The sequence below is a fragment of the Dermochelys coriacea genome, chromosome 3, assembly GCF_009764565.3.
Source record: "Dermochelys coriacea isolate rDerCor1 chromosome 3, rDerCor1.pri.v4, whole genome shotgun sequence".
In the NCBI taxonomy this organism is placed as follows: Eukaryota; Metazoa; Chordata; order Testudines; family Dermochelyidae; genus Dermochelys; species Dermochelys coriacea.
In genome coordinates this window covers 177,879,102-177,906,107 of record NC_050070.1, presented here as the reverse complement: position 1 = coordinate 177,906,107, position 27,006 = coordinate 177,879,102, and the positions used below count along the sequence as shown (strand labels likewise).

Below are 27,006 nucleotides of genomic sequence, written 5' to 3'. Positions count from 1 at the left end.
GCTTCAGAATAAAATTGTAAGAGTGAGATTGCTCAAGTGCCTGAATAGCTTCTTCTTTCAGCTGGATATTTGTCTTTTATACAGAAGCCTGTTAAGCTTAGTTTCAAAGTATTTAACAACTGGAAGAGACCAATGGCATTTATAATAATCACCCACCAACACAGTGACAACAGAAGTCTCCCCAATGCAGTGGAAGAGCCATGATGCTGCATAGCATACGAGTGGGTGGGATGGCCATGAATCAGGAACACTTTGCTCCCTTCTACATGGGGTGTGGCTGACCTCTGCATCTTCTGTGCATGGCTCACCACAAAAAAGAACTGGGATGGTCTGCAGGGATGGGGGCTGCTCCCTGCATTCACCATTATGCAGCCCAAGTAGCCACACATCTCCATACGGTCTAGGATCACAGCTGTTATTCCAGTCTATGGGTTGGTAGAGTGGTTTGCAGAACTGCCCCTCCCCAACCCCCATGTTCAGAAGTAGATTCTGTTCCCAACCCCTATGATAGTCCCCAGAACAAACTTTGTTTATTTGGACTGTGAATAGAATGAAAGGGAGTAGGGGGAGGTAAATTTAAGCCTTTGGGTCAAGTCCAGCCACCTCCCTGACTACAGAGGCGGTCCCTCTGGCAGTGAAACTGGTGTGACTCTCCTGGGCAAGAAGGGGTAATGGATGCTTGGGTGGAGGCCTGCCCTCTCTGAACGGCATAGAACTCCACTCTGCCGGAGCTTTCTTCTCAATGGGGGTGGAGGGAGCCAGATGATCTGCATGGATTTTTCAGTCTTTCCTCATGTGTGGAGACACAGAAGGGCCACCAAAGTCTGTTTTGGTGTGAAGCAGCTTTCATAGAGCATCTATGGCACTGATGTCAGAGCATGAGGAAGGATTTCTTCTGACCAGCCTGAGTAGATGCTGGACTTGGGATTTGGTCCTTAACATACAATTCCATGTCACTGTCACTTATATGGCATTTATTTCCATCAGCGTTAATAACAGACAGTCACTAACAACAGAATCATAGAAATCCACAGTGACAGATTTTTTTTTTTTAATGTTGTGTTGTAGCCTGCAACACAATGCAAGACCAAAATGAAATCCCTGAGGATCTGGCCCAGAGGAGCTATGGCCATATTCACCGCTTGAGGATTGAGACTCATGCAAATAGCTCTATATTATTTGAGTTGGAAACGATGAAGCAACATTTAATGTTACTGTTCAACCTAAAGTGGACAGCTGAGAGAGGAGGTCAGTTTAATGCTTCTATAGATGTTCCACATCATGGCTGGCTAACACCAAGCAAATACTTCATGTGTGGGACTACTAAGTGTCAAACCTATACTAAGACACTCCAGTACTATGATGGTGGGGGACAGTTTACACCAGCCGAGGATCTCGCACAGAGTGAATTAGTCTGCAGCTTCCTAAAACAAGCTCTTAGCCTCAGGGATGCCGAGTGTCCTCCTGACCACCACCACATGGTTCACATGTTATATTTGAGCCCGCAGCCTTTCCAACAACACTGGCACCAACCTGGGAGGGGGGGGGGGAGAGCATGCATGGGGTCAATGCAGGATTGCCAACCCTCCAGGATTGTCCTGGAGTCTCCAGAAATCAAAGATTAAATTTTAATTAAAAGGACTGTCTTGTGATGAAACCTCCAGGAATATATCCAACCAAAACTGGCAACTCTAGGTTAATGCTAGATAAATTCATTCAACTACTAAGCAGATTTTTTTTTCCTTCAAGAAAGGAAAAGCAATAAGATCCCACTGAGTTCTGTGACATCCCCTGTAAGAACCTCACACTAACTAGCAACCATTACTCCCTTGGACTTAAATTTAAATACTTGACACTCACCCAGTAGTTCAACAATATGGCAAAAATTCTACACTCTGAGAATAACAGGGTGGTCAGAAATTTAACTTTCAGCTCAGCTCTTTTCTTCTGGGCGATTGGGTGCACTGCAGACATCTGACAACTCCTTCTACTGTACCAGCACTCGTTACAATTAGTAGAGCTTGGGGATCAAGCAGCCTTTTCTAGAGGGAATGGATCCAAAAAAAAAAAAAAGCTGGGGTAGTGTAGTGACTAATATTGGACACGTCCTGTTTGTGTACTATATCCTACATATGCCGGAAGATGGACTCAGTGATCAAATAGGTCCTTTCCCTGTGAAGGTCTATTACAGATAAAGACAAAAGTGATTGTTCCAACACTAAGTAATTTACTAAGTAAAAAAAAAAAACAGTTCTTATACGATAAATGGGTCTAAGTCTTTATACAGACTCCTTAAGATTAATTCCTGATTGTTGCGCATCTAGAATGGCACTAAAGTTTTAAGAGACCAGTGCCACCCAATGTTTTTATTTGTAATGAAAGAGGTGCTGGGGCTCAAGCCAACTTTTTTTTTTTTTTTTTTTTTTTTATATTTTATAAACTGATGCAGCAAGCTCAGAGGTGCCAGGGCTGAGCCCTGGCACATATGAAGCCCTGATGTCATCTCTTGCACATTTTATAATACATCACTGTGAAAAACTTTCAGGAATTAAAGGGGATGTGTTTTCTGGAATTCTTCTGCACCATGTGCTGGGGTGTGGGGTTCAACATCAGCCTACCTTCAATAGGAGTTCATGGACTGCAGCGGAAGCAGAACTAGCTTAACACTGAGTGCATTTGAAAATCCCTACCCCGGGTCTCCACTATTCTGTTAGCAAACCTCTCACTGTTTATGCACAGTCTCTACCTCTGTGTTAAATTACTAATAAAGGCAGCCTGTGTCACCCCTGAGCTCCACCCAAGCATTCACTCCAGACGTTGTATCCAAATTTCAATGAAAACCAATACCCAAGAGGAACTAGCAAGATGCATACTTAACACTCAGCAACACGGATGATCATTCAGCATTCATTCTTATCTCTGGCTGTTGCTATGTCTAATTTAGATTGCAAGCTGCTTCAGGCAGGATTCTGTCTTTGCTTTGTCTATAAAGCACTATATTCACCTATGATGCTGATAAATGCTCTGGACGATAGTGCTTTGTTATATGCAAATCACCAAGTGCTGGCTATTGCAAGAAGAATTACTGCATTTACTGCCACAGAATGATGCAGTATAGAACATTAAAGAAGAATTATTACTGTAATAGCTACATGAGTCAAATGACAATCTTTCCATAACTCTTTTATAAGTGTTACTTTGGTATTTAAAAGCATTTTTCATAAACAGATTATTCTATTCCAAACTAATATGAAATGGACTTTTCTTTTTACTGCTCTCCCATTCTTTCCAGTTTCTCAATAAGATTATAAAAAGAAGGAGTGATGGTGAGTTTGTTTTTTTAATTAGAAAAAATAAGTTTTGAGGCTCTGTTCAAAAGTATGTATTCTAGGAATGGTAATATTTGTAAGTGTTGCTAACTCTTGTGATTTTATTGCGAGTCTCATGAAACCTAGTGTTTTTCTTAAAGCCCCAGCTGCTGGGCCTGTGATTACATAAGAATCAGAGTTTTAATTTAAAGGCAAAGGTGAGTTTCTAGCCCTTATGGGTGTGGAGAAAAACTTGAAAACATTAACCCGAAAGACTCAAATCAGAAGACAAATGAAAAGAACTTCAGAGTGGATTTCCCTCCCCCCCCCCAAGTGTCATGGATTGGGGGAGGAGTGGAACTGACTCATGATTTTTGAACGTTTAGGACTGGCAATTAATAATATTTTGTCAAATTAAATTGATTGCCATTTTGTCAATGTGCTCTTGATCTAGGACCTGACGGAAAGCCCATTGAAATCAATGGAAAGACTGTTGACTTCAAATAGTTTTGGGTTAGCTCCTAATATAGATACTAATAAGACAAGTAATATGATCTAAGGTATTTAACTATGGAAAGTAGGTATTTAACTATGGAAAGTAGATATAAACTGAAAGCTATGTATTCAGGTCTAGATTAGGCTAAGGCTGGGGTTCAAAGTTGGCTCCAGAAAATGGGTCCCTTCTTATTTTAGAATCAAAGTAAGGAGAGATTCAGATCAGGAGAGTCAATTACAAACCTCCCTGAAATTCTCAAAGTTTGGTATAATCTCTATCAGAATGGCTGGACTTAATTAAACCACCTTATCTGAAAAAGGTAGGAAGGATGAGATTGGATATTACCCTTTATCGAATGAGTGCAGATGTGACCAGTTAAAATCAATGCAGAAAAACAAAAAACCAAACAGGTGGAAATGTTGTACTGGCAGATCAGCAATTACTGTTTGGGTTCAATATTGTCTTTTTAATTTATGGGAGGTGCACAGAGTATTAGATAGGTATCACTAAAACCTAACTGTCATAATAAAGAATGGAGTTCATATGGATCTTGGTTTCAAATTCAAGGACACCTTGTTACTATTAATCTAAAAAGTGGAATTTTTACTTGACTGTATAGTCAGTGTGAAATAGTCCATTTAGTAGTAGGGTCTCAGCAGAGATTCCTGAAATGGGTTTCAAACATTTCATTTGTATTCTTTAGTTATAGAGATTTTACAAAAGGGCCTCTCACACTGGGTTAATTGGCTCTGAGATCTTTACTAAGCTCTGTCACTGACTTTGGTTAAATCACTTAGGTCTGTAGTTTCAAAAGCATCCATTACATTTTGGTACCCAATTTAAGGTACCCAGGGCCTGATTTTCAAAAGGAACTTTTACCTCTTAGCACAAACTGGGGGAAAAAATGCTTTAGGTGTCTCAAATTTACCTCCCAAGTTTAATAGGCACTTTTGAAAATGCAGACCTTGGTATCTCTGATCCTCAGTTTTCCCCATCTATATACTGGGGATAGTGATACTTCTCTATCTCACAAGGGTGCTGAGAAACTTGTTTAATTTATGTTTATGAATCATTTTGAGATGATTAGATGGAAAGTGCTACACAAGAGTTATTCTTCAAAAAGCATTTTTAAAAGCAACCTGTAGTTTTTAGTGTTCCCTTTACTAGTACTGAGGATATCAGGTTTTCATTAACAACTCTTCCCTATAATTCTCAGCCTGATCCAGCAAAAGAACTAACAAAATTGTGTTTGACATTAGTCTGTTGCCCTGTAGATACTGTAAGGCTTAAATTGTACACAGCGTATCTGGCACATTTTCATTTTAATGTCATCTGCACATACCCATTTCCACAGGCTAGTTGCTGCTGGAGAGCTCCATGTGTTCTGGCTAGGGACGTCATCCCCATGCACACACCAACCGCTCGAGGGAGCATGTCCTGTGCTATACACAGACTGAGGCGCTGAAATATACATGGGGCAGTGTGCACCTAACAGTGGGCACATAGCTTCACAGCTGCAGCTGGCCTAACTAGAAAGGGAGAAGTGATAATTGCTATAATTTATTTATCTACTAAAATAGCCTTTTTTTTTCCAAGTTATTTTAAAACTGAGATGCAAGCTGTTAACAGTTATGGACTCTGTGTTTGATGGATTTGCACTTGCATGCTCCAGGGCTGCATTTGGCCCAAGACTGCATTTCAGGACCAACTAAGAGTAAATGGGCTATAAGGGAAGAAAGCCATATTTCAACACAACGTACCTGTAACTAGCCAGAAAAGATGTGTTGTATTATCAAGTCAGTAAGATGGTGAAAAAAGAAAAAAGACAGCTGAACTGGATCATCTGATAATGGCTAGAGAGGTGGCCAGCAGGGATTACAGATATCACTACTATCTCTCAGTTTATTTATAGCAACAAAAAATAGTCTCATTCTGCAAATTGTGTACACAGCTTGTCAATGTAACCATGCCTTTCCATCACCCTCATCTCCCTCATGCATGCCCCTAGCTTCTTAGTTACTTGTTTTTGTGCCTTGTCTTAATTTAGGTCCAAGTCTTGCAAACACTTACACATGTGCTTAACTTTTAGCACCTTAGTCATATTTACTTCAAGAAAGAAAAGGATTTCCAATACCAGGGCCTACATTAAGACAAGTGCCTTTGACTTCAGGGAGAATACCCAGATTTAAGTATGCACCTAAGTGTTTGCAAGAGAGGCCATGTCTATTAACTAGTCCAATAGCACCCAGATGACTGAGGCTGCTGGGTGCTATCAGAATACAAATCCCCATCATTATCTGAACTGGGTAAACAAAGGGATCAGTACCTTCAACTTCTGTCGGTTTCAGTGGGAGCTGAAGAGGAGCTCAGAGCTTTACAGCCTTGGACTCACAACATGCTCCTTACTCAAAAGGGAGGGACAGCCTGTGTTCTCGAAGCAGGCTGAATCTCAGCAAGGAAACATGGAGGCAGTAACATTAACCTCTAGGTGAAATCCAGCCACCCTGAAAAACAGTAGTCCCCTAATGAGCTCCACTGCAGCACACTGTTACTTGTCCATTATACACTGGCATATCCTCTCAAAGGGAGAGGTTGCTAGAAAGTGAGGGAAAATATAGATGAGGGAAGAAATCTAGACAACTTAAAAATGGGTGACATTAGCTACAAATCCTGAGGGCCTGATATGAAACTCAGATGGTCAAAAATTCTCCTCCCCAGCTTCATTGAATTCCTATACACAGCAACAGGGCTGGGTGGAGCAACAGACTGCCCCTCTGAGAGGAACTGGCTGTGGAATGCCTTATCTACATGGCATGGCCACTGGAGAGGCAGTTATCACCCTCCTCCTGGCCTAGGAGCTAGAACAGCTGCAGAACTAAACAGGCTACTAGAGCTTCTGCTGTCCAGCTGCTGTACTGGCTATTTGCTGCTGAATAAGCCCTAAATGTTTTCAGTCAGAGGAAAGCCTGGTGGGTGGGTGGGTGCAGGCATGCACCCGCAGAGCAATGTCTGTCTGTGTATAGAAAGAAGATTGTGTGCAAGATCCTGACTAGTCTTTTTGTTCTGTATATTCACAACCTCAGATCAACAGAACTTTTATCCTCTAATCTTGTTATGAAGATATCAGAATTAGTCTTTCAAACTAGGTCTGAGGGAGTAAGTGATCTGTAGTAGTTTGTGTTGATTAAGAACCCTACTATTAGTTTCCAACTGGCTTCTTCACAGCACACCTAGTACAAAGCATACAGAACCTTCCACTGAACAAAAGCATCTCACAGGTGGATAAGTGTGGGAATAAGTAAAGAGACACCTGGGCTGACAAGAGAGCTTGAGTACATCAGGAAAGGGAAGAGGGCCCAGTGGCTAGGGCACTAGCAAGAGACCCCAGTATAATTCCTTGATCTGCCACAGACTTCTTTGGGCAAGTTACCTAGTCTCTCCATGCCCCAATTTCTCATCTGTATAATAGGTAAATACTAAGTCCTCATCTTAGAGGGGTGTTGTATGGATAACTACTATGGTAAAGGGAAGGCCACATACGTGACAAAGCTCTAAGAAGATACGTGCTATGGGGATAACACAGTATTTTATAGCAAACCAATTTTCAGTGGGACAGGGAGGAAATCACCTGCACCACTAAGAATGTAAGGATAGATCCTCTGCTGGTGTAAATCAGGAAAGCTTCAATGCAGCTATTCTTACGTACAGCCGCTGAGGGTACAATTAGTATATTGTTAAATTAGCAGTCTACAGCAGACTTATTTAGGAAGCCGCCTGCTATCACACTGACATAGAGGAGACATCCAGAAGCAAGCTCTATAATGCTTTAAATATTTTTATTTTCTATTTTAAGAATATGGTTTTAGAAGCTTTAAAGGAACATTTCTGTCCCCCTGCCCCAGAGGTTCTTAACTTTTCCTTCCGAGCCCCCCCCCCCCAACATGCTATAAAAATTCCACAGCCCACCCATGCCACAACAACTATTTTTCAGTAGATTAAAAGCCAGGGCTGGTGTTAAGGGGTAGCAAACGGAGCAAATGCCCAGGGACACATCACAAGGGGCCCTGCAAAGCTAAGTTGCTCAGGCTTCTGGGAACTGCGGCCAAGGAGAGCTGCGGGGGCAGCGTTTGTGGGCATGAATAGCGCATGGAGCCCCCTGCCCCAACCGGAACATGCCAGCCACTTCTGGGAGCAATGTAGGGTCAGGGCAGGCAGGAAGCCTGCCTTAGCCCCGCTGTGCCGCCGACAGAGAGCCACCCAAAGTAAGTGCCTCTCAGCTGGAGCTTACACCTCAGCCCAGAGCCCCCTCCGGCACCCAAACTCCCTCCCAGAGCCTGCAGCCGTCATCCCCTCCTACACCCCAACCCCCTGCCCCAGGCTCAGCCCGGAGTCCCCTTCCACACCCCAAATCCCTAAGCCCCACATCCCCTCCTGCACCCCAACCCCCTACCCTTCCTGGTGAAAGTGAGTGAGGGTGAGGGTGGGAGAGAGTGAGTGACAGAGGGAGGGGGGATGGAGTGGGCAGAGTGGGGCCTTGGGGAAGGGGAGAGGCAGGGGTGTTTGGGTTTGTGTGATTAGACAGTTGGCAACCCTGCTTTGGCTTCAGCCCAGGGAGGAGGGGCTCAGGCTTTGGCCTTCTGCCCTGGGTCCCAGTGAGTCTAATGCTGGCCCTGATCTCTGCTTTATTTTGGTGGACCCACTGAAACCTGCTCACAACCCCCCAAGGGGCCCTGTGCCCCTGGTTGAGAACTGCTGCCCTCCCCCATTTCTCTTGTTCCATTTGGCAAACACTGACCTCGTCACAACACCACTACTGTTTTCAAGGAATTGAAATAAAAATGGCTATTTTGGCTTAAACACCTCCACTTGATACAGCAACTCATTGTAGCAAAGCATCTGTATCTTCATGCACCAGCATAATCCCAGATGACATCATAACTCTGGGAAGAAGGGCTTGCCAGATAACTGCTTCTGATGAGCCAGCAGACGGTCTAAACACACCAGGCTGGGTTGAGTGGGAGGCGAGCATAGAGGAAGACAAGCGTCTGCAAGGTTCCCCTCATGGAGTTCCTCTCTGATTTTTTCTGATGGGGGAAGGGTTTTCTGCTCTTCCTACCACTCCACCCTAGAAAAAGTCACATAAACCCATCCAAATGCTCTTGGGGAAGCCATAGGAGGCTGGGTCTACTACCTATGCAGAGATCCATGGTAATCCTGTCGGCCTGGCCACCAGCACCTCCTAGCACAGCTCCACTTGTGCCTAGCTATCAAGTACTCCCCCTAGTTATAACTGCCCCTAGGGATCCCTCTCCAACCCTTTAAAGGGGACTCCCAACCACACCGGGAACCCTGCAGAAAGGATCTCACCCCCCCCCCCAGGCTTTATGACCATTTCCTCAGAATCTCCAGCGGAGCAGTGGGAGGACACATCCCTGTCCCCAGCCCACTTTGCCATCTTCCTCTCCCTTGTGCTGATCCTGGACCTGGTGGGCACATTTCAAGGAGGTGGAGGAACAAGGGCACGGGGGACAGTGATATAAAGGCAGCTGATCCCTCATCACAAAGCGGAGATGGGGGCGCGGGCGGGAGATCTGCATGTGGATCTGGTAAGGGAGGGGAGCCAAACACAATTTCCTCTTTTCCCCCCATTGTTAGACACCTTACAAAGATACTGCAGACACTACTTTTTTTAAATGGGCTGGTACACTTAAAAAGCTAGGGCTAGATTCACTGACCCTAAGTCAAGTGAGTCACCCTGCTTGAGTAAAGGCCACAGGATCTGGTCCATCAGATTATAACAGTTTTAAAGTTTAAATTTTGAGGACTAAAAATCTTAACAGAGTTTCTTTGACTTAGTACTCCAAGTCTGGACACCTAATACTAACCAGCTTTGCCTGAGATAAATCAGGAGTAATTCAATTTATCTGACTGCTATGTATTAACTGGTGCATCCCACTAGTTACACAGGAGGGCATAGGGTGCCCAGCTTCTATATTGGTCTGCTTGCAATACATAAACATACAGAATACTGCAACACTGAGACAAAGCTGTATGTACACTGTTAACGCCCCACAATAGTAACAAGCTGAGACTGGGTGATTTCAGATGCCACTTAACACTAAGCTCTGTTTAAAACCAGTGGTCCTATGTTTTCTGTACTGTACTTTAAAGAGGTTTTAGAATGTTAATAAATGTTTTATTAAGTCAAATGTCCTATTTCCTTGAATGCATTTTTTAAATGTTCCATATAGTAGAGTTTTGGCATTATAGGACAGGCTTAATTCCAGTCTGACAACAAAACATTTACAGAACAGTTGAATGTTGGATAATAGGACTATGATAGAGGAAATACTAAATGACTCTTATGTGTGCACTACTCACCTGTATTTACATCAGTGACATCATAGTCATGAATAGGGCCCTACCAAATTCATGGTCCATTTTGGTCAATTTCACAGTTATAGGATTTTTAAAATCATAAATTTCAAAACCTCAAACTTCACAGTTTTCAGAGTAGCAGCCGTGTTAGTCTGTATTCGCAAAAAGAAAATGAGTACTTGTGGCACCTTAGAGACTAACAAATTTATTTGAGCATAAGCTTTCATGAGCTACAGCTCACTTCATCGGATGCATTCAGTGGAAAATACAGTGGGGAGATTTATATACACAAACAGAGAACATGAAACAATGGGTTTTATCATACACGCTGTAAGGAGAGTGATCACTTAAGATGAGCTATTACCAGCAGGTGGGGGCGGGGAAAGGGGGGAGGAAGAAAACCTTTTGTGGCAATAGTCAAGGTGGGCCATTTCCAGCAGTTGACAAGAACGTCTGAGGAATGGTTGGGGGGACAACATTCCACACAAAGATGGACTAAAAGCCATCAGGAACAGTATCCCCGATAATGTCACGGCTAATCTAGTGGCTCAACTTTGTGACTTTGTCCTCTCCCATAACTATTTCACATTTGGGGACAATGTATACGTTCAAATCAGCGGCACTGTGATGGGTACCCGCATGGCCCCCACAGTATGCCAACATTTTTATGGCTGACTTAGAACAACGCTTCCTCAGCTCTCGTCCCCTAATGCCCCTACTCTACTTGCGCTACATTGATGACATCTTCATCATCTGGACCCATGGAAAAGAAGCCCTTGAGGAATTCCACCATGATTTCAACAATTTCCATCCCACCATCAACCTCAGCCTGGACCAGTCCACACAAGAGATCCACTTCCGGGACACTACGGTGCTAATAAGCGATGGTCACATAAACACCACCCTATATCGGAAACCTACTGACCGCTATTCCTACCTACATGCCTCCAGCTTTCACCCAGATCACACCACACGATCCACTGTCTACAGCCAAGCTCTATGATACAATCGCATTTTCTCCAACCCCTCAGACAGAGACAAACACCTACAAGATCTCTATCAAGCATTCTTACAACTACAATACCCACCTTCTGAAGTAAAGAAACAGATTGACAGAGCCGGAAGAGTACCCAGAAGTCACCTACTACAGGACAGGCCCAACAAAGAAAAGAACAGAACGCCACTAGCCATCACCTTCAGCCCCCAACTCAAACCTCTCCAACGCATCATCAAGGATCTACAACCTATCCTGAAGGACGACCCATCACTCTCACAGATCTTGGGAGACAGGCCAATCCTTGCTTACAGACAGCCCCCCAACCTGAAGCAAATACTCACCAGCAACCACACACCACACAACAGAACCACTAACCCAGGGTCCTATCCTTGCAACAAAGGCCATTGCCAATTCTGTCCACATATCTATTCAGGGGACACCATCATAGGGCCTAATCACATCAGCCACGCTATCACAGGCTCGTTCACCTGTGCATCAACCAATGTGATATATGCCATCATGTGCCAGCAATGCCTCTCTGCCATGTACATTGGTCAAACTGGACAGTCTCTACGTAAAAGAATAAATGGACACAAATCAGACGTCAAGAATTATAACATTCAAAAACCAGTCGGAAACACCTCAATCTCTCCAGTCACTTGATTACAGACCTGAGAGTAGCTATTCTTCAACAAAAAAAACTTCAAAAACAGACTCCAATGAGAGACTGCTGAATTGGAATTCATTTGCAAACTGGATACAATTAATTTAGGCTTGAATAGAAACTGGGAGTGGATGGGTCGTTACACAAAGTAAAACTATTTCCCCATTTTATTTCCCCCACACCCCATTGTTCCTCAGACATTCTTGTCAACTGCTGGAAATGGCCCACCTTGATTATCACCAAAAAAGGTTTTCTTCCTCTCCCCCCCCCCACCTGCTGGTAATATCTCATCTTAAGTGATCACTCTCCTAACAGTGTGTATGATAACATGAAACAATGGGTTTTCTCTGTGTGTGTGTATATAAATCTCCCCACTGTATTTTCCACTGAATGCATCCGATGAAGTGAGCTGTAGCTCACGAAAGCTTATGCTCAAATAAATTTGTTAGTCTCTGAGGTGCCACAAGTACTCCTTTTCTTTTTGCGAAATTTCAGTGTAATTGTAGGGGCCCTGACCCAAAAAGAAGTTGGGGCAGGGGCTGCAAAGTAATTGTAAGTTGGGTTGCAGTACTGCTACCCTTACTTCTGTGCTGCTGCTGGCAATGGCGCTACCTTCAGAGCTGGGCAGCCAGAGAGCGGTGACTGCTGGCTGGGAGCCCAGCTCTGAAAGCAGAGCTGCCGCCAGCAGCAGCGCAGAAGTAATCCTGGCATGGTATGGTATTGCCACCCTTGCTGCTGCCTGCAGAGCTGGGCCCTCAATCAGCAGCTGCCACTGTTCAACCACCCAGCTCTGAAGGCAGCAGCACAGAAGTAAGGGTGGTATATTATGATATTGCCACCTTTATTTCTGCACGGCTGCTGGCGGAGCGCTGCCTTCAGAGCTGGGCACACGGCCAACAGCTGCTGCTCTCCGGCTGCCCAGCTCTGAAGGCAGGGCAGAAGTAAGGGTGGCAATACCATCAAGCCCCTCCGCAAAAGAAATAACCTTGCAACCGCCCTGCAACTCCCTTTTGGGTCAGGACCCTCAGTTTGAGAAACACTGGTCTCCTCTGTGAAATCTGTTTAGTATTGGTTAAAGGCACACAAAAGATCAGATTTCATGGTCCGTGAGGTGTTTTTCATGCCCATGAATTTGGTAGGGCCCTAGTCATGAAACATGACTTTCTGGTTTAAAAACAAGACAAAAACAAACACCCTTCAGGTATAGATATGACTTTGCCTAGCTGAAAATGAGGCCAGTTCAAATACTGATTTCTGCTGCCTCTGCTAGTAGTTTTGCCATTCATTTCATGCCCAATGAAAGCATATTATATATAATTGGGTGAATGTTGTTTACTTTGCTTAAGATGAATGTCTGTCTGAAACATATACTCTAGTTCAAACACTAGTTGTTGGGTTACATATAGAAATCAAAGCGTGGAAGTCTATGGTCCGTATTATGAAGATCAGACTAGATTATCTTAATGAAAAAAAACTTACATATATTTGAAATGAAAAACACAGTTATGTTCCTTGCGGTCAGGAATTTTGGACCATTTAAAAAAGAAATTTGGCCTCAATCCTGCAGTATACAGAATGCCTCCTTGTGAGAGGCTGAAGACGTTGTAATGTCAACCTTCATGAATTATTTTGTTTAGATAAGGCACCCCACGCAGCTCCATGTAATTTAACTTGTGACAGTTTCTTCGCCTGCAGATTTGCAGAAAATAGGTGTTTTTAATGTAAACTTAATAGTTATTGAAATCTTTTCTTGACATCTTAACAACAGAAGCCACAAATATCAATACAATAATACTAGGGATCCCTTGCACTTCAAGAGGTTTTATTTGCCATAAGCGGTTTTAAAAACTACAGGTGGACAAAGCATCTTTCACGATAGGATTTGTATTTGGAGGCTTGCTAGCACATAATTATTCAGTTTGTTTTGTTTGGGCACCAAATAAATTATTACAAATGGAGGTGGCGGAGAGTGATGCTGCCTCATTTTAAGTGCTCTTTTTTATAAATTGCAAAACTTTGAGTTATTTAAATTTTCCTAATTAAGCGAGACTGCACTAATCTGGGATTCTGTCAAATGTGGTGTGCTTGAAACAGAAGAGAAACAGATCTCACACTGCATAAAGCCATTGAGAATACTAATCAAAAGAGGGTTTCAAATCTAGACAAGCTACAGAAGTCATTACAGTTGTTTAGACTCGAATTCCTGGAATCATCATTGCAAGTGATGTGTTGCAGTGCTGTAACAAACCTAACCAGACAAAATCCCTTCCCATAATATTAGATGCCACCATTCAGAACTCTACAGTCACATACTTCAGTCACCAATAAGGGACTAGACAGAGAACTCAAGAGGACCTGGCCATTTAAAACTAAAAATAAAAAGACTACCACAGCTGACTGGAATAAGAGTTTGATTAATTATTTTTTTTAAACCCAACATCCTGTTTTTATCATTGGTTTTAAAAACATGGCAACACATGGAACTTGATGGAAGCAGGTGATTATTACAAATCGGTGTAGCGAGACAGTCCAACATAAATGAACACCCCTGAATTAATCAGTGTGTATATAACGACGAAAATAACTAAGCTTTGGAAAACACTTCAGACTGGGATAATAAAAAACCTCCAGGTGCTGGATTAAGGTTTTGGCTGGATCTGAAAGTACTCACCTGTCCTGCAGTATCGTACAGCCCCAGCAGATACTGCTTCCCCCCAACTGTAACAGTGACTGTAAAAGAGGGAAAAATAAAGGTGCGGCTGATAATGTAGCTAAGGGGCATACAAGACAAAGGCAGAGTGTTTTCAGTTATACGAGCCGACGCAGCATTAAAAAAAACCCCAACAACACAGGTCTAAAAAAGCGAGGAGAAGAACACATCTGCGATGCACTGCGGGATGCAGAAAGAGTGGGTTTAACACGCAGGTCGTTTCATGTCAAGCACCCAGAGCTAGTGGCAGCCCAGTTTAACCCCTTTCCAGGCCCTTTTTAATATTTTGGTCTGGTTCAGAGGTTTACATAGGCCGCCGCCCCCCAGCACTTAAAGCGCCCTGGGCCAGGATCCTCTGTAGGTACTTTCATCTGGCGGGCCCTTTCCAAGGGGAGATGGCAGGGGGCAGGCAGGCCCGGCGCAGAAGGGTTCAAAGCAGCCCTGAGGGAAGAAGGTCCAGGCAGGAGGCTGAGGGCTGGGAAATGGCAAAAGTTCCGCTCAAGTTCTGCCGTGGCAGAGGAGGAGCCTCTTACTCAGCACTTCCGAGCCCTCGCCTTTTACTGCCGATCGCGGGCGCCCCTTACCCGCGTAGTGGTCAAACACGGTGGGCACGTACTCCTCTGGAAACGCGTCGTTGGCATAGCTCATCAGCAGGCACGTTTTGCCCACGGCCCCGTCGCCCACCACCACGCATTTCAGCAGGACCGTCCCGCTCCCACTGGCCATGCTTCGAGGCCAGTCGTCATTGTCGAGGCTTCAGCCGCGCTCCGAAGGGCGACCCCGCATCTCCGCCGCCCCCGGCTGCGGGTCGCTTAGCAGGCGCCGCCGCTCGCCGGCGATGGCATCTCCCCCCCGCCGGCAGGCAGTGCCCAATTTGGCTCGGCGGGATTTTCCTTCCTCTCGCCCCGGCCAGCTGAGCTCGGCGACACAATGGATCGTAAGACTCGCGGCGCTGAGAAAACAGGAACTTTGAGCAGGGAAACCAGTGCAAAGCACGGCACTTTCCTCCTCTCCCCCAGGCGCACGCTAGCCCCCCTTGCACCCAGGCTGCAGCGACAAACACCCCGGGGAGAGGGGCCGGGGCAGGGCTCCCCACAGCAAGTGTTCTGTCACTTTCCTTCCCGCCCCCTCCCCCAACCTGTCCCGGCTTCAGCCACCACTTCGGAAACCCTGCAAGCTCAGACTAGCTTGATTCGGAGGGGGAAAGGAGGAGCGAAGCCAAACGGCTAAAGAGCAACTGAGGGCTCCTCTCCAAAGAGCCAGCAGCTCTGAGAAACGTCCAAGGCTTTGCCAGCGCGCCCCGGGCTTCCTTCTGGAAAGGAAAAGAAAAAGGGGAATCTCTTCCTCCAATAAAACCATCGGCACACGCCCGCTGATTTGGGAGCTGATCGTCTTGTAGATGAGCTGAAAGAGGGAGTTTTAAACGAGATGGATTGGCTAGATGGATAGAGATGATGATGTACATGCACATACGCGCACCTATATGGAACAAAGACATATCTATGCATATTAAAATTTCATCTCTATAAAGCATGAGATTGTAACGTCTCCTTTTTCCCTCTTTCCCGCTACACACACACAGCAACATCCTCTATCCGAAAGGGGTAGGTTTTAAAAAATTGCTTTCTAATTGAGAGAGCCTCCTTCCCAGTGAGTGCGATTTGGCCGGGTTAGAAATTAACATCAATTAATTTTCCTATTGTGAAGGGATCTTTCCCCCCTTCCCTTCACAAAATGAGAACTTTTCCCCTGTCGATAAGAAGAAAACTTGTAAAAACTAAAGGGTGTCGGGTTGAATTGGGGCTGACCTGTGAAGACCAGTATGAAAAGAATCAGTCAGAAAAGGACTGTTTTTTTCAGTACTGGATATATGTTAGAGATATCCTCCTACAGAAGCAAATCTGTTCTTGGGTCTGAATTTCATGACTGCCTCATGTGCATATGTAGGGGACGTGTGTATATGTCCGAGTCATGAAATTCAGTCCTAAATACAGATTTGCCTCTGTACAAACCCATCTCTAATATCTATCCAGTGCTGAAGAAACCAGGCCTTCCATAGCTATTAAATTAAGCCACAATAGTCCATATATCCAAACAACCATGAATGTTGGGTCTTCAAACAACAAGCAATGCCATTCAAATTACAGGGTGCTGCTAACTTTGTCTCAAGTTTTAAACCGTCATTGAGAAGTCTGGATGCAGTGCTGAGCCGCCAAGTACTTAATACTTAACAGGGCCCTGGGATTTATTGAGTTCCCAGGTAGTACTTTTGTTGGTCAACACCCTCACATTAGCTTGGCAAGAACTAATAATAAAATATATTGTATAAGAGATTAGGGATGAAACCCTGGCCCCATTAAGGTCAATGACAAAACTCCCATTGGTGCTCAGTGTTCACCCCCTACTCAATTTATTAGACTGCAGATTCCTGAAATGCAGGAGATCGCACTGATAGTGAATTCAGTGATAGTGAAACTCACTTATCTTTTATTTAGGCTTGGCAGAATCAATTTTTATTTTTTAATAATTTCAATGGATATTGATGTTTATTTTAAGCATTTTTTCAATTTTTATCAATTTATATTTTCACAGTTGTGCAAAATTATAGGGTTTAATTTTTTCTTCTATCAGTTTAAATTTTCATAGTTGAAGAAAATTATGTGGGGGTTAGATAATCATTATTTAATCACAGCAGATGTTGAGATTCAAAAAGTTAAAGCTTTATAACCATTAAAACACAACTTGTTAGCATCACATGTTAAAGTAGACAGAGTAAATATCCTTACATTGAACTCTAAGAAGTACTCAAGTAGCATTTTTCTTACTTTGCCTATGTGTAAAATTCAATTATTATCAAAGGAAATATTTTTTCACTGGTTTGTGTGTGTACAGTGAAATCAACATTTACTGACATTTACTGATAAAAAATATAATCCTTCTAAGCCTACTTTTTAGTTTATTTATTTATTTTAAGACTTATTCCCAAATCCCTGAGCACAACACAATCATGATCAAAACATACAACTTATTGCATCACAAAGCACAAATAGCCTGCCTCATCATTTAAAACTACCTGCTTTCGACCCCATCCTTATGTTAGCCCCATCCCCCACCGCTAAAAGAGGCGAGGATAGGAAAGCACAGCACATCCTAAAGGAATTAAATCCAGGCTTTGGCAGACCCAGAAGAATGGAAGCATATTCTGGAGCAGTCTGTTATCATTCCCACCCTGTTTCAACCTGGGACTGTCATCTTGAGTGTCTGAGCTGACAGAACCTGCCATGGTGTCACTCATGTAGGGAAAGAGATAGTTCCTCAGGTAACTTGAACCCATATTGTTTAGGCCTTTGAAAGTCAAAGCCAACCCCTTAAACTTTACCCAGAATCCATTTGGTAACCACTGCAGATCTCAAAGCATAGGTGCAATCTGCTGCCTCAGAGAAGTGTTGTGTAATAGATGGGCAGCCTCATTACATGCTAGCCAAAGTTTCCGAATGAATTTTTGGAGTCACTCCATGTGTGGTACATTGTAGTAACTGACCTTGTAACTTTTAACTTTTGAGAAGCACCAAGAACTTCATAGTGATAGTTCCTAGATAGATTAGATTAGGTGTGACAGTGACCTGGGTGTTCATGCTAGGGTTCAAATCCAAGAGAAAAGCCCATAACTCTTTTATCGAGCTTGCCATTAAAAAAAAGGTGCACTTAGCAACAGCTATTAGCTAAATATCCAGGAGGAGCCCAGGTTGTGAACATGAATAACAAATAGCCTATCTATATGCCATCAGCCTAGGGTGCTTTGTATAATTGTCACCATTTCTGACAGTTGCTTCTCCTACTCTATAATCATTGCTTCAGCCTCATTCGAGTTGCTTATCAGCCTGCTTGCTCTCATCCATGCCCCAATCTCTGCTAGACTCTGGGTAAATCACTCATGTGTACCAAATGGGTTGGAGAAGATCAATGGAGATACTGTGCCCTCTGTATATTGAAATTCCAAACCCCATGCCTCTTGCCAAAGTGTAAGGTAAGACATTTTCTTCATAATTTGTAAACTTTATGTTCCATCCATTGTATGTGCACTGGAACTGGTAGAGAAATAGAAAACAGATTTTCAAAAAAAATTCAGGAAAATTGTTTTCAGTTTTTCATGGAAATTACGTTTTAACAGATTTTTGGCCCCATGCTAGCATCTGCAATGGGTTGATATTGTAAGGTTGCAAATGAGTGCTATGCGGTAGCATTGCTTTTCCTTTTAGGGATAAAAACATTGCCTTATTTATTTATTTACATAGATTATGCAAAGAGATATAAGAAAAAAAATAAAATTAATTCAAATGTTAGGCTACTTAATTGTAAGGGTGTTTCATTTTCAGTTACATACAATTTTCTTGTTACTCTCACGTTAGTAGCACAATCCGCCATTTTGTGCAGATGTGTGCATATTATGTTTACACATATTTTATATACAATAATTTAAAATACTATTTTCTGCTATGCCAATGTGGCTAACCCCAAAGAGTTTTGAAAATATACTAAAATCAATTCAATCTTTCACTCACCTAAAATATCATGCTTGCATATCTCTAAATATAATGTATACATTATTATTATTGATCTCCCCTCCCAGTGTCCTAAGCACATCCCAGTGTAGATAATGATTTTCCATCTGTCTAAATTGCCTTGCTCCTTTTGGTGGATAACACATTCTTCCTCTTCTTCCTGTCCCTAAAATCTTGTGTAGTGGTTCTGGCACCAACAGATAATGGCAGCTGTGTCCCATCACAAAGGTGGTTGCCTTTCAATAATGGATGAAGTGATCCTAATGGGAGTTTTGAATATTTGAGGAATGCAGGCTCAGGTACTGCCTTATATGTGTATATCAATCTTGATCCTTCAAAAGCTTACGTGTGTGCTTAATTTTATTCAAAGGAGTAATTCCCAGTACAGTCATTTGGACTACTAACATGCTTAAAGTTAAGCACATGCATGCGTTTGTAGGATTCGGGCCATAGTTTGTTATTCTCTAAAGCACGCTTACCCTTGCAAAAGGAGTTACATCGTTTATGAATCAATCAACCAACCAAAAAAGCAGTATTGTCCATGTAGAATGTTTAGAGCATATTATAGTTTTCCTCACAGTCAAATGAACCTCCCACATTCAAACTCAGTGGTTTGAGCATTGGCCTGCTAAACCCAGGGTTGTGAGTTCAATCCTTGAGGGGGCCATTTAGGGATCTGGGGCAAAAATTGGGGATTGGTCCTGCTTTGAGGAGGGGGTTGGACTAGATGACCTCCTGAGGTCCCTTCCAACCCTGATATTCTATGATTCTATGAAACAAAGTTCTCCTTGCCTAGTGCAAATGCCAGAAGGCAGTACCGTCATTACAAACTCTGGACCAAACACAGGTCTAGAATTCAATCAGAAGGATTTCCTATTGTCATAAATGGTGCAAAAACTGTTTGTATTTACAAATTACAAATTATGAATCAGACAATTACCATCCTGCTAGTCTGACCAAGATTATGTAATTCAGAAAATGATTTTAATTTATTGCTAAATATAAAGAAAATATTGATGTACTGCTAATGTGCAGAGATGTTCAAACCATAAAATAGCTGCAGAAGTGATTTTTCTGGATATTAAAATCTACTCCATCCCAAATATGTTTTCCACTATTTAGAAGATCTTTGGTACTAGTTTTCTCACAGTTTATATGCTTTGGATTGTGTGTTTGCTGCGCCAATTATGATTTCATAGCATACTTCAGTAACAGGAAACACCATGGTAACAGTTTCTGTTTAAACACCTGTGATACTTAAAATCAGGTTCAGAGATGTTGAAACATATTAGGTCATCTATGGAAGCCATTACACTGGCAAAGCATGCTTGGTCTTGACTGTGTTGTTTCTAGTTCTCTTTCCACTCTACTTTGAAGGTTCTAAGCAATGGGGCTTTCACGCCTCATGGGTGACTATTTCACAACCAGCAGGGTTCACTGTGAGGAAGGCTTCCTGATATCTATCTTACATTTTCTCTTTATTAATTCTATCCCATTGCTTCTAGTCATACCCTATTTACCACCCTAAATAATTTCCTTTCCCTCCTTGATGCTGATTGATGCTCCTGATCTAAAGTCAGTGGGACTTTAGTGGGCTTTGGATCCAACCCTGTGAGATTTAATAATTGTAGAGCTGGTTGGAAAATCTTCGATGGAACCATTTTCCGTTAGAGAATGCAGTTCTACTGACGTCAAAATGCTTGGTTTCAATTTTGCCAAATTCTAATTTCGGTGAAAAACTGGGAGCAAAAGTACTGACAATGTTGAAATGCCCTGTTTTGACATTTCTGGAATGAAATGTTTCAATTTTTCATTTTGAAATGACATTTCATTATGAATCATTTATAAAATAATGTAAAATTAAAAACAAGAAATCAAAATGAAACATCTTGATTTTGCAAAGATGAAACATTTCAGTCGACCCAAAATGATTTCCACCACCCAGAACTTTCTTTTGTGGAGAATTTTGGAAATTTACATGTTTTGTTCCTAACCAGAATGAAGACAAATGTTTAAATCCTTAATGAAATGGAATTTCCATCCTCCACCCTACTCTGGATTTCAGGTCCACACCTTATTCATGGCTTAGCCAAACTACAGGAGGCACAGTTAGCCCCTTTAACATTTCTCATAAGCCAGTCCCTTTAGCCCCTGATCATTTTAATTGCTGGATTCCTTGGATTTGTCAAAATGCTTCTAGTAGTGATGTGCCCAGAATTGAATGCACTGCTCCAGGTGTGATGACACCACAGTGCAGAGTGCTTATTACCTTCCAGTTCTGTGATGTGATGCTTCTGAGTATGCAGCTCAAAAGTATATGGACTTTTCTGCAGCAAAAATGTACTGCAAGCTCCATTATTAAGGAATATTATTATATAGTATTACTGTACAGGCTAGATGCCCTAATCAGGATTAGAGCTCAATTTCACTAGTTGCTGTTCAAACACAGAGTAGAAGACTATCTAATTTAAGAGAGAATGCAACAAGCAGGCACAACAAACAAATGGAGAAACTGAGGACAGGGCTAAAAGTGATAGGAACACGTGTATGTATAGTTGCTAAATGCCCCACTCATGTTGTCTTCTATCATCCACAGTCTTTTCAACATTGCTGCTTTCCAAGTTCCTCTCTCTCTCTCTTTGAATAACTATACTTTGGATTATTTTTCCTTCGATGCATTTCTGCAGATCAAATTTCATTTTGTTATTTTCTGCCCATATATGAAACTTCTCTGGATCCTTTTCATCTTCAGCCTTCAATGGCATTCACAACACCTCCCAGCTGAGCATCTTCTGTGAGGTTCATTAGCATGCTCTTTATCCCCACTTCTAGATCATTAATGAAAATATTAAAGTAAACAGGCCCTAATACTGAACTCTGATGCTACTCTGCTGGACACTCTCCACTTCAGTTCTGTACATTATCATTTAGCAATACCCTTTGTCTATGATACAACGGCCTGTTGTTAATCCATGTGACAGGGTTTATAACCAAGCCCAACTTGAATTAATGTTGAGATAGCCTGACGCTGAATCAAGCATCTCAGTAAATTCCAAATAGTTTGCATCTATTGCATTCCTTTCGCCCATTCATTCTTAGCAGACAAGAGGAGGGTATTGGGAATGAGGGAAGAAGAGATGGTTAGGGAGGAGAAGAGTTTGTTGGGGACGGGAAGATGAAAGACAGAGATGGAAGAGGAGAAACAAGGAAAGGGAGAAAATGCAACATGGAAACATGAAAGGGAAGGCAAATGAGGAAGATGGAGGAAAAGAGAATGAAAGAGAATGCCAGACACTGAAAGATGGAGGAAGAGATATAAGTTAAAGAAAGAAAAACTGAAGTGAAGGAAGTGGGGGAAGGGAAGGGGAATGAGAAAAAGAAGGAGCAGAGATATAGGCCTTGATTCAAGAAAGCACTTAATGGGACTTAAGCACATGCTTGAAGTTAAGCACATGTTTAAGTGCTTTCCTGAATTGGGGCCATAATAAGTTAAAATTTTCCTAAACAATTAGGCTGGGAATTTCCAAGGAGCCAAAGGGGATTAGGCACCTGAGTCACATTAAAATTTGGTGGGATTTGAGTGCCCAACTCCCTTGGAAAATCCCAGCATCAATAGCAATTTTCCTCCTCAGGCCAACTGGTTGGTGCAATTGCTTACAGTTCACAGCACATCTTACTGGAAAAATGTCTGTCTCACTATGGTATTTATAAGCACCAGTACCTAGGCACAGAGAAGAGACCCAGTCAGGAAAAGTGTCAACCACCTACTCTGAGGCACTTAGTATCCTCTATCCAAGGTACTTATATATCCTCTATTACCATAGTGTCTGAGCACCTCACAATCTTTAACATAATTATCCTCACAACAAATGCTGAGGTGTCTGCATTTTTATAGAGAGGGCCCAGAGGCACAGAGAGCACCTGAGTGACTTACCCAAGCTCACAGAGGATATCTGGGGCAGTGCTTGGAATAGAACACCAGTCTCTGGACTAGGAGGCTAGTGACTAACCATCAGTCCGTCCATCCTCTCTTGTCTTTGGGGGCATTAAAGGCTGTCAGCAGCTTGCAGGAGACACTTGGCCCCTTGGAGCACAGAGCTGTAAATGTGTGTCATATAAGGGAACAGGTAGCAGGACGGTGAAAAGATGCATTTCTTTGTATCAGAGATGCCGTAAATAGTCCTTAGCAATGAGAAATGCCATTGGTACTTGGTCAGTGCAAGTGAGAGATGTAGTGGGAGTAGATTTCCTCCCCGCAGATAAGTACAGCTGCTACTATGAATAAGAGCTACAGAGGACAATCACTCCTGTTCACACAAAGCTGGAGTAATTGGTCTTCGTGTGGGGAACTCAGAAGGTCTGTGTGGGATGGAATTTGTCTCTCCATCTTGTAGGCAGACCCCACAAGTGCAGATCAGGCTTTCTGCAGCTGTTGTTCCCATCTGACAGGCAGAGCCACATAGAATTGGATCTGTAGAATTCATGTCATCATGGATCTGATGTTCCCTTCCCCAGACTACTTTGTCCCCGAAATTCTTCTTTGCACAGGGTTATTCAGAGCCATCAAGCAGTCCCTTTTCACGGCATGAAGTCAGTTCCTGCCCACAGAGCCTTATTCTGGGGATAAACTGGGATACTGGTATTCACCCCATCCTCGTGTGAGTTTCTCTACTGAGAGAGCAAAACTGTATGGTACTTTATGAAATGACATTGGGTTTCAGTATATTGTCCCCTCAATATACAGGTCTGACTCGGAGTAGCATCCATTTCATTGCTATAGTCTAACTGAGGAAAATACACCTCTCTCCAATGCACAAAGGTTTGTAGTCCAACCTGGCTATTATCCATCTTGGTATATGGGGGGGAATGTACTAGGGTCTTGACTCCAGAAGTGAGAATAGACAGGAAAAGGAGGATTTCTTGTTACACTCATGGAACAATATTTACTTGGAGAACTCTTCACTCCTTTCCATTCACATGCATTTTTGAATGCAGCTAATCTTATTAAGGGACTGATCTTGCAAGGTGCTAAGCACCTCCTGTATCATGATGAGCACCCTCAAATGCCACTGGCTTTGCTGGAAGTTGAGGACACTCAGCATCTGTAGGATTAGGCTCCAAGATTGTAGGCCTCCTGTTTCCTACATCTCTGTGCTTAGTCTGCCAAAGGAGGCCCAGTTCCCAGCTGTTTCTTGTCTCAGCTGCTCCTGCATGCCATGTATCATCTCAGCGGTGACTCTTGGAGGAATGAGTCACCCAGCCGTTTAATTAAAAAACAACCTTTTACAAGTCATAAAGTCCATTTGTAATATAAAGGGTGGATGTATGGTCTGAGTGAGCTTTATCTTAGACAGCGGCTTTATTTGTACGTACCAATGCAGATTGTTTCCCTTGGATGTGATTCAGTGTTGATTGTTATTAACAAATTCTGATAAAGATACCCTGCCCCTCACAAAATAAAATAAAATAAAAATCCTAAACATCTTTATGTGAAGAACCCCTGATTATTTTCTGTCTTTTCTGTGTTACAGATGAGCCCAAATCAAAAGCCCAGAACTGGACACCCCCATAACTACTTATGCTAAACTATCTGTTCAATCTTGTATTAAGCTGTGACACTCTTAGTACCTTTTCCAGACCTGAAGAAGAGTTGTGTGTAGCTCAATAGTTTGTCTCTCTCAGCAACAGAAGTTGGTGCAGTAAAAAATACTACCTCACCCACCTTCTCTCTGTACTTCTGTTATAATCCTGTTTACTTATGCTAAGTACTTATGCTCATCCCAGAGCCCCTTCCATTAGCTGAAGTAAGTTTTGTCTTAAATAGATAGGAAAACTGTCAGTATCAAAACATATAATTGTTTCCTTATGAGTTACCCTCATAAATCTATTTATCCTGGTACAGGCCTAGGAAATGTCTTCATGTTCCATAGTACCTGGAATTCATGAGACCGGAACAAAGATATGGGTGTATCATGACCTGAAATGCATAGTGGATTCAGAACACAGATAAGGGGTACATTGCAACTAGTTTTAAATGATGTATATGGTACCTTTTACTGGTAAACAAGGACGGTATAAATGGATAGCTTTAAAGGTATAACTTTGGGGAGCACACCTTCTGCATAAGGTGAATGTAGCATCATTGGTATTGTATAGAACAGGGGTAGGCAACCTATTGCATTCATGCCAAAGGCAGCACGTGAGCTGATTTTCAGTTGCACTCACACTGCCCGGGTCCCGGCCACCGGTCCCAAGGGCTCTGCTGCTGGCCTGGGGTACAGGCTGCTGGCCCCCTGCCAGCTGGGGTTCCATCCGCCGGCCCTGCTCAGCCCGCTGCCAGCCCCGGGTCCCAGCCACCAGTCCCAGGGGCTCCACTGCTGGCCTGGAGTCCCAGCCACCGGCCCGGGGCTCTGCAGCTGCCCCCAGCTGTGGCCCACTGGCCCCAACCTGGGGCAGTGAGGGGTGCAGACAGGGGCAAGAAGGGGCGCAGCTCAGCACCCAACCTTAAAAATTGTTCCAGTGCCACTGTGCTGGGATATTTTTAAGTGCTGATTTGCTGCTTACATCACTATTACGCCACATGGAACAGCGCACTGCATTTGATGTTGAGATTAGAATGTACATGCAAGAACTGGAATCAGAATTTTCTGACAGATTTCAAGATTTCCAGCAATTTGGCCCAATGCTTTTTTTTCTAATTAAACCTGAAAAGTTCAGCGAAAGCAATTTGGATTTGTCTGTATTTCAGTGGATGGATGTTGAAGATTTTGAAATGCAGCGCATTCAGTTAAAAAGCTCAGAATTGTGGGCATCAAAGTTTAGAGATCTGTGGAGTGAACTTGAAGCTACTGAGAGAGATCACGGGGCCTCTATTCTGACCTGCTGGATGTCCCTGCCAGTGAAATTTAACTATTTGAAGAAAATTGTGTTTGCAATGCTTTCAGGCTTTGGATCCACATACCTGTGTGAACAGGTATTTTCACATATGAAATCTGTCCTCTGTCCCTTCGGAGCCAGTTAACAACTGATCACTCAGAAGTCTGTGTGCAGCTTAAAGTATCCAAATACATGCCAGAGATTGGAAAACTCAGCAAGGAAAAGCAAGGGCAAGGATCACACTAAACTGATAAGATCTGCATTTTAATTTAATTTTAAATGGAGCTTCTTAAACATTTTAAAAACCTTATTTACTTTACATACAACAATAATTTAGTTATACATTATAGATTTATAGAAAGAGACCTTCTAAAAATGTTAAAATGTATTACTGGCACGCAAAACCTTAAATTAGAGTGAATAAATGAAGACTCGGCACACCACTTCTGAAAGGTTGCCGGCCCCTGGTATAGAACCTTTTTCCTGTACCATATTAATAAACCTGACTGACATTGGTTATTTGGTGTGTTGAGTACACTTCATAACAAACCAAATGTGGTCAAGCAATTGGCTATACAATTTATCAGCAAGCAGCTCATGTGTTGAGGGGAATATATTGCCATAAGCATAGGACAACAGTGTCTTCACTAGCTGCCTTTTGGCTTCTGGGTGGACTTAAAAGTATTGGTTTTAACTGTAAAAGTCCAAAATGGCCTGGAATCTGTCCACCTACTGTCTATGACATATTGTCTCTGTTGTGATTAGGAAAGGCACTAGAGCCAGTGGTGAGCTGGAGCCGGTTCACACCGGTTCGCTAGAACCGGTTGTTAAATTTAGAAGCCCTTTTAGAACCGGATGTTCTGTGAGGGAGAACCGGTTCTAAAAGGGCTTTTAAATTTAACTGGCCAAAAGTGGTGCCTTAGGCGCCGACTCCATGGGTGCTCCAGCCCTGGAGCATCCAAGGAGAAAATTTGGTGGGTGCAGAGCACCCACCGGCAGCTCCCCACCCCACCCC

At 42.9% G+C, this 27,006-nt stretch overlaps 1 protein-coding gene across 1 annotated transcript in view; it reads right to left on the bottom strand.

Annotated features, from left to right (window-relative positions):
- The window catches only part of RHOQ (ras homolog family member Q), a 37,446-nt gene extending 21,583 nt beyond the window's left edge, over nt 1–15,863 (bottom strand). The window contains exons 1-2 of the mRNA XM_038394460.2: nt 15,138–15,863; nt 14,515–14,573 (exon numbers count right to left, since the gene is read on the bottom strand). Of these exons, the coding sequence (XP_038250388.1) occupies nt 14,515–14,573; nt 15,138–15,279 (201 nt within the window). The 5' untranslated portion in view covers nt 15,280–15,863. The remainder of the gene's footprint in view (nt 1–14,514; nt 14,574–15,137) is intronic.
- Nucleotides 15,864–27,006: the final 11,143 nt, after the last annotated feature.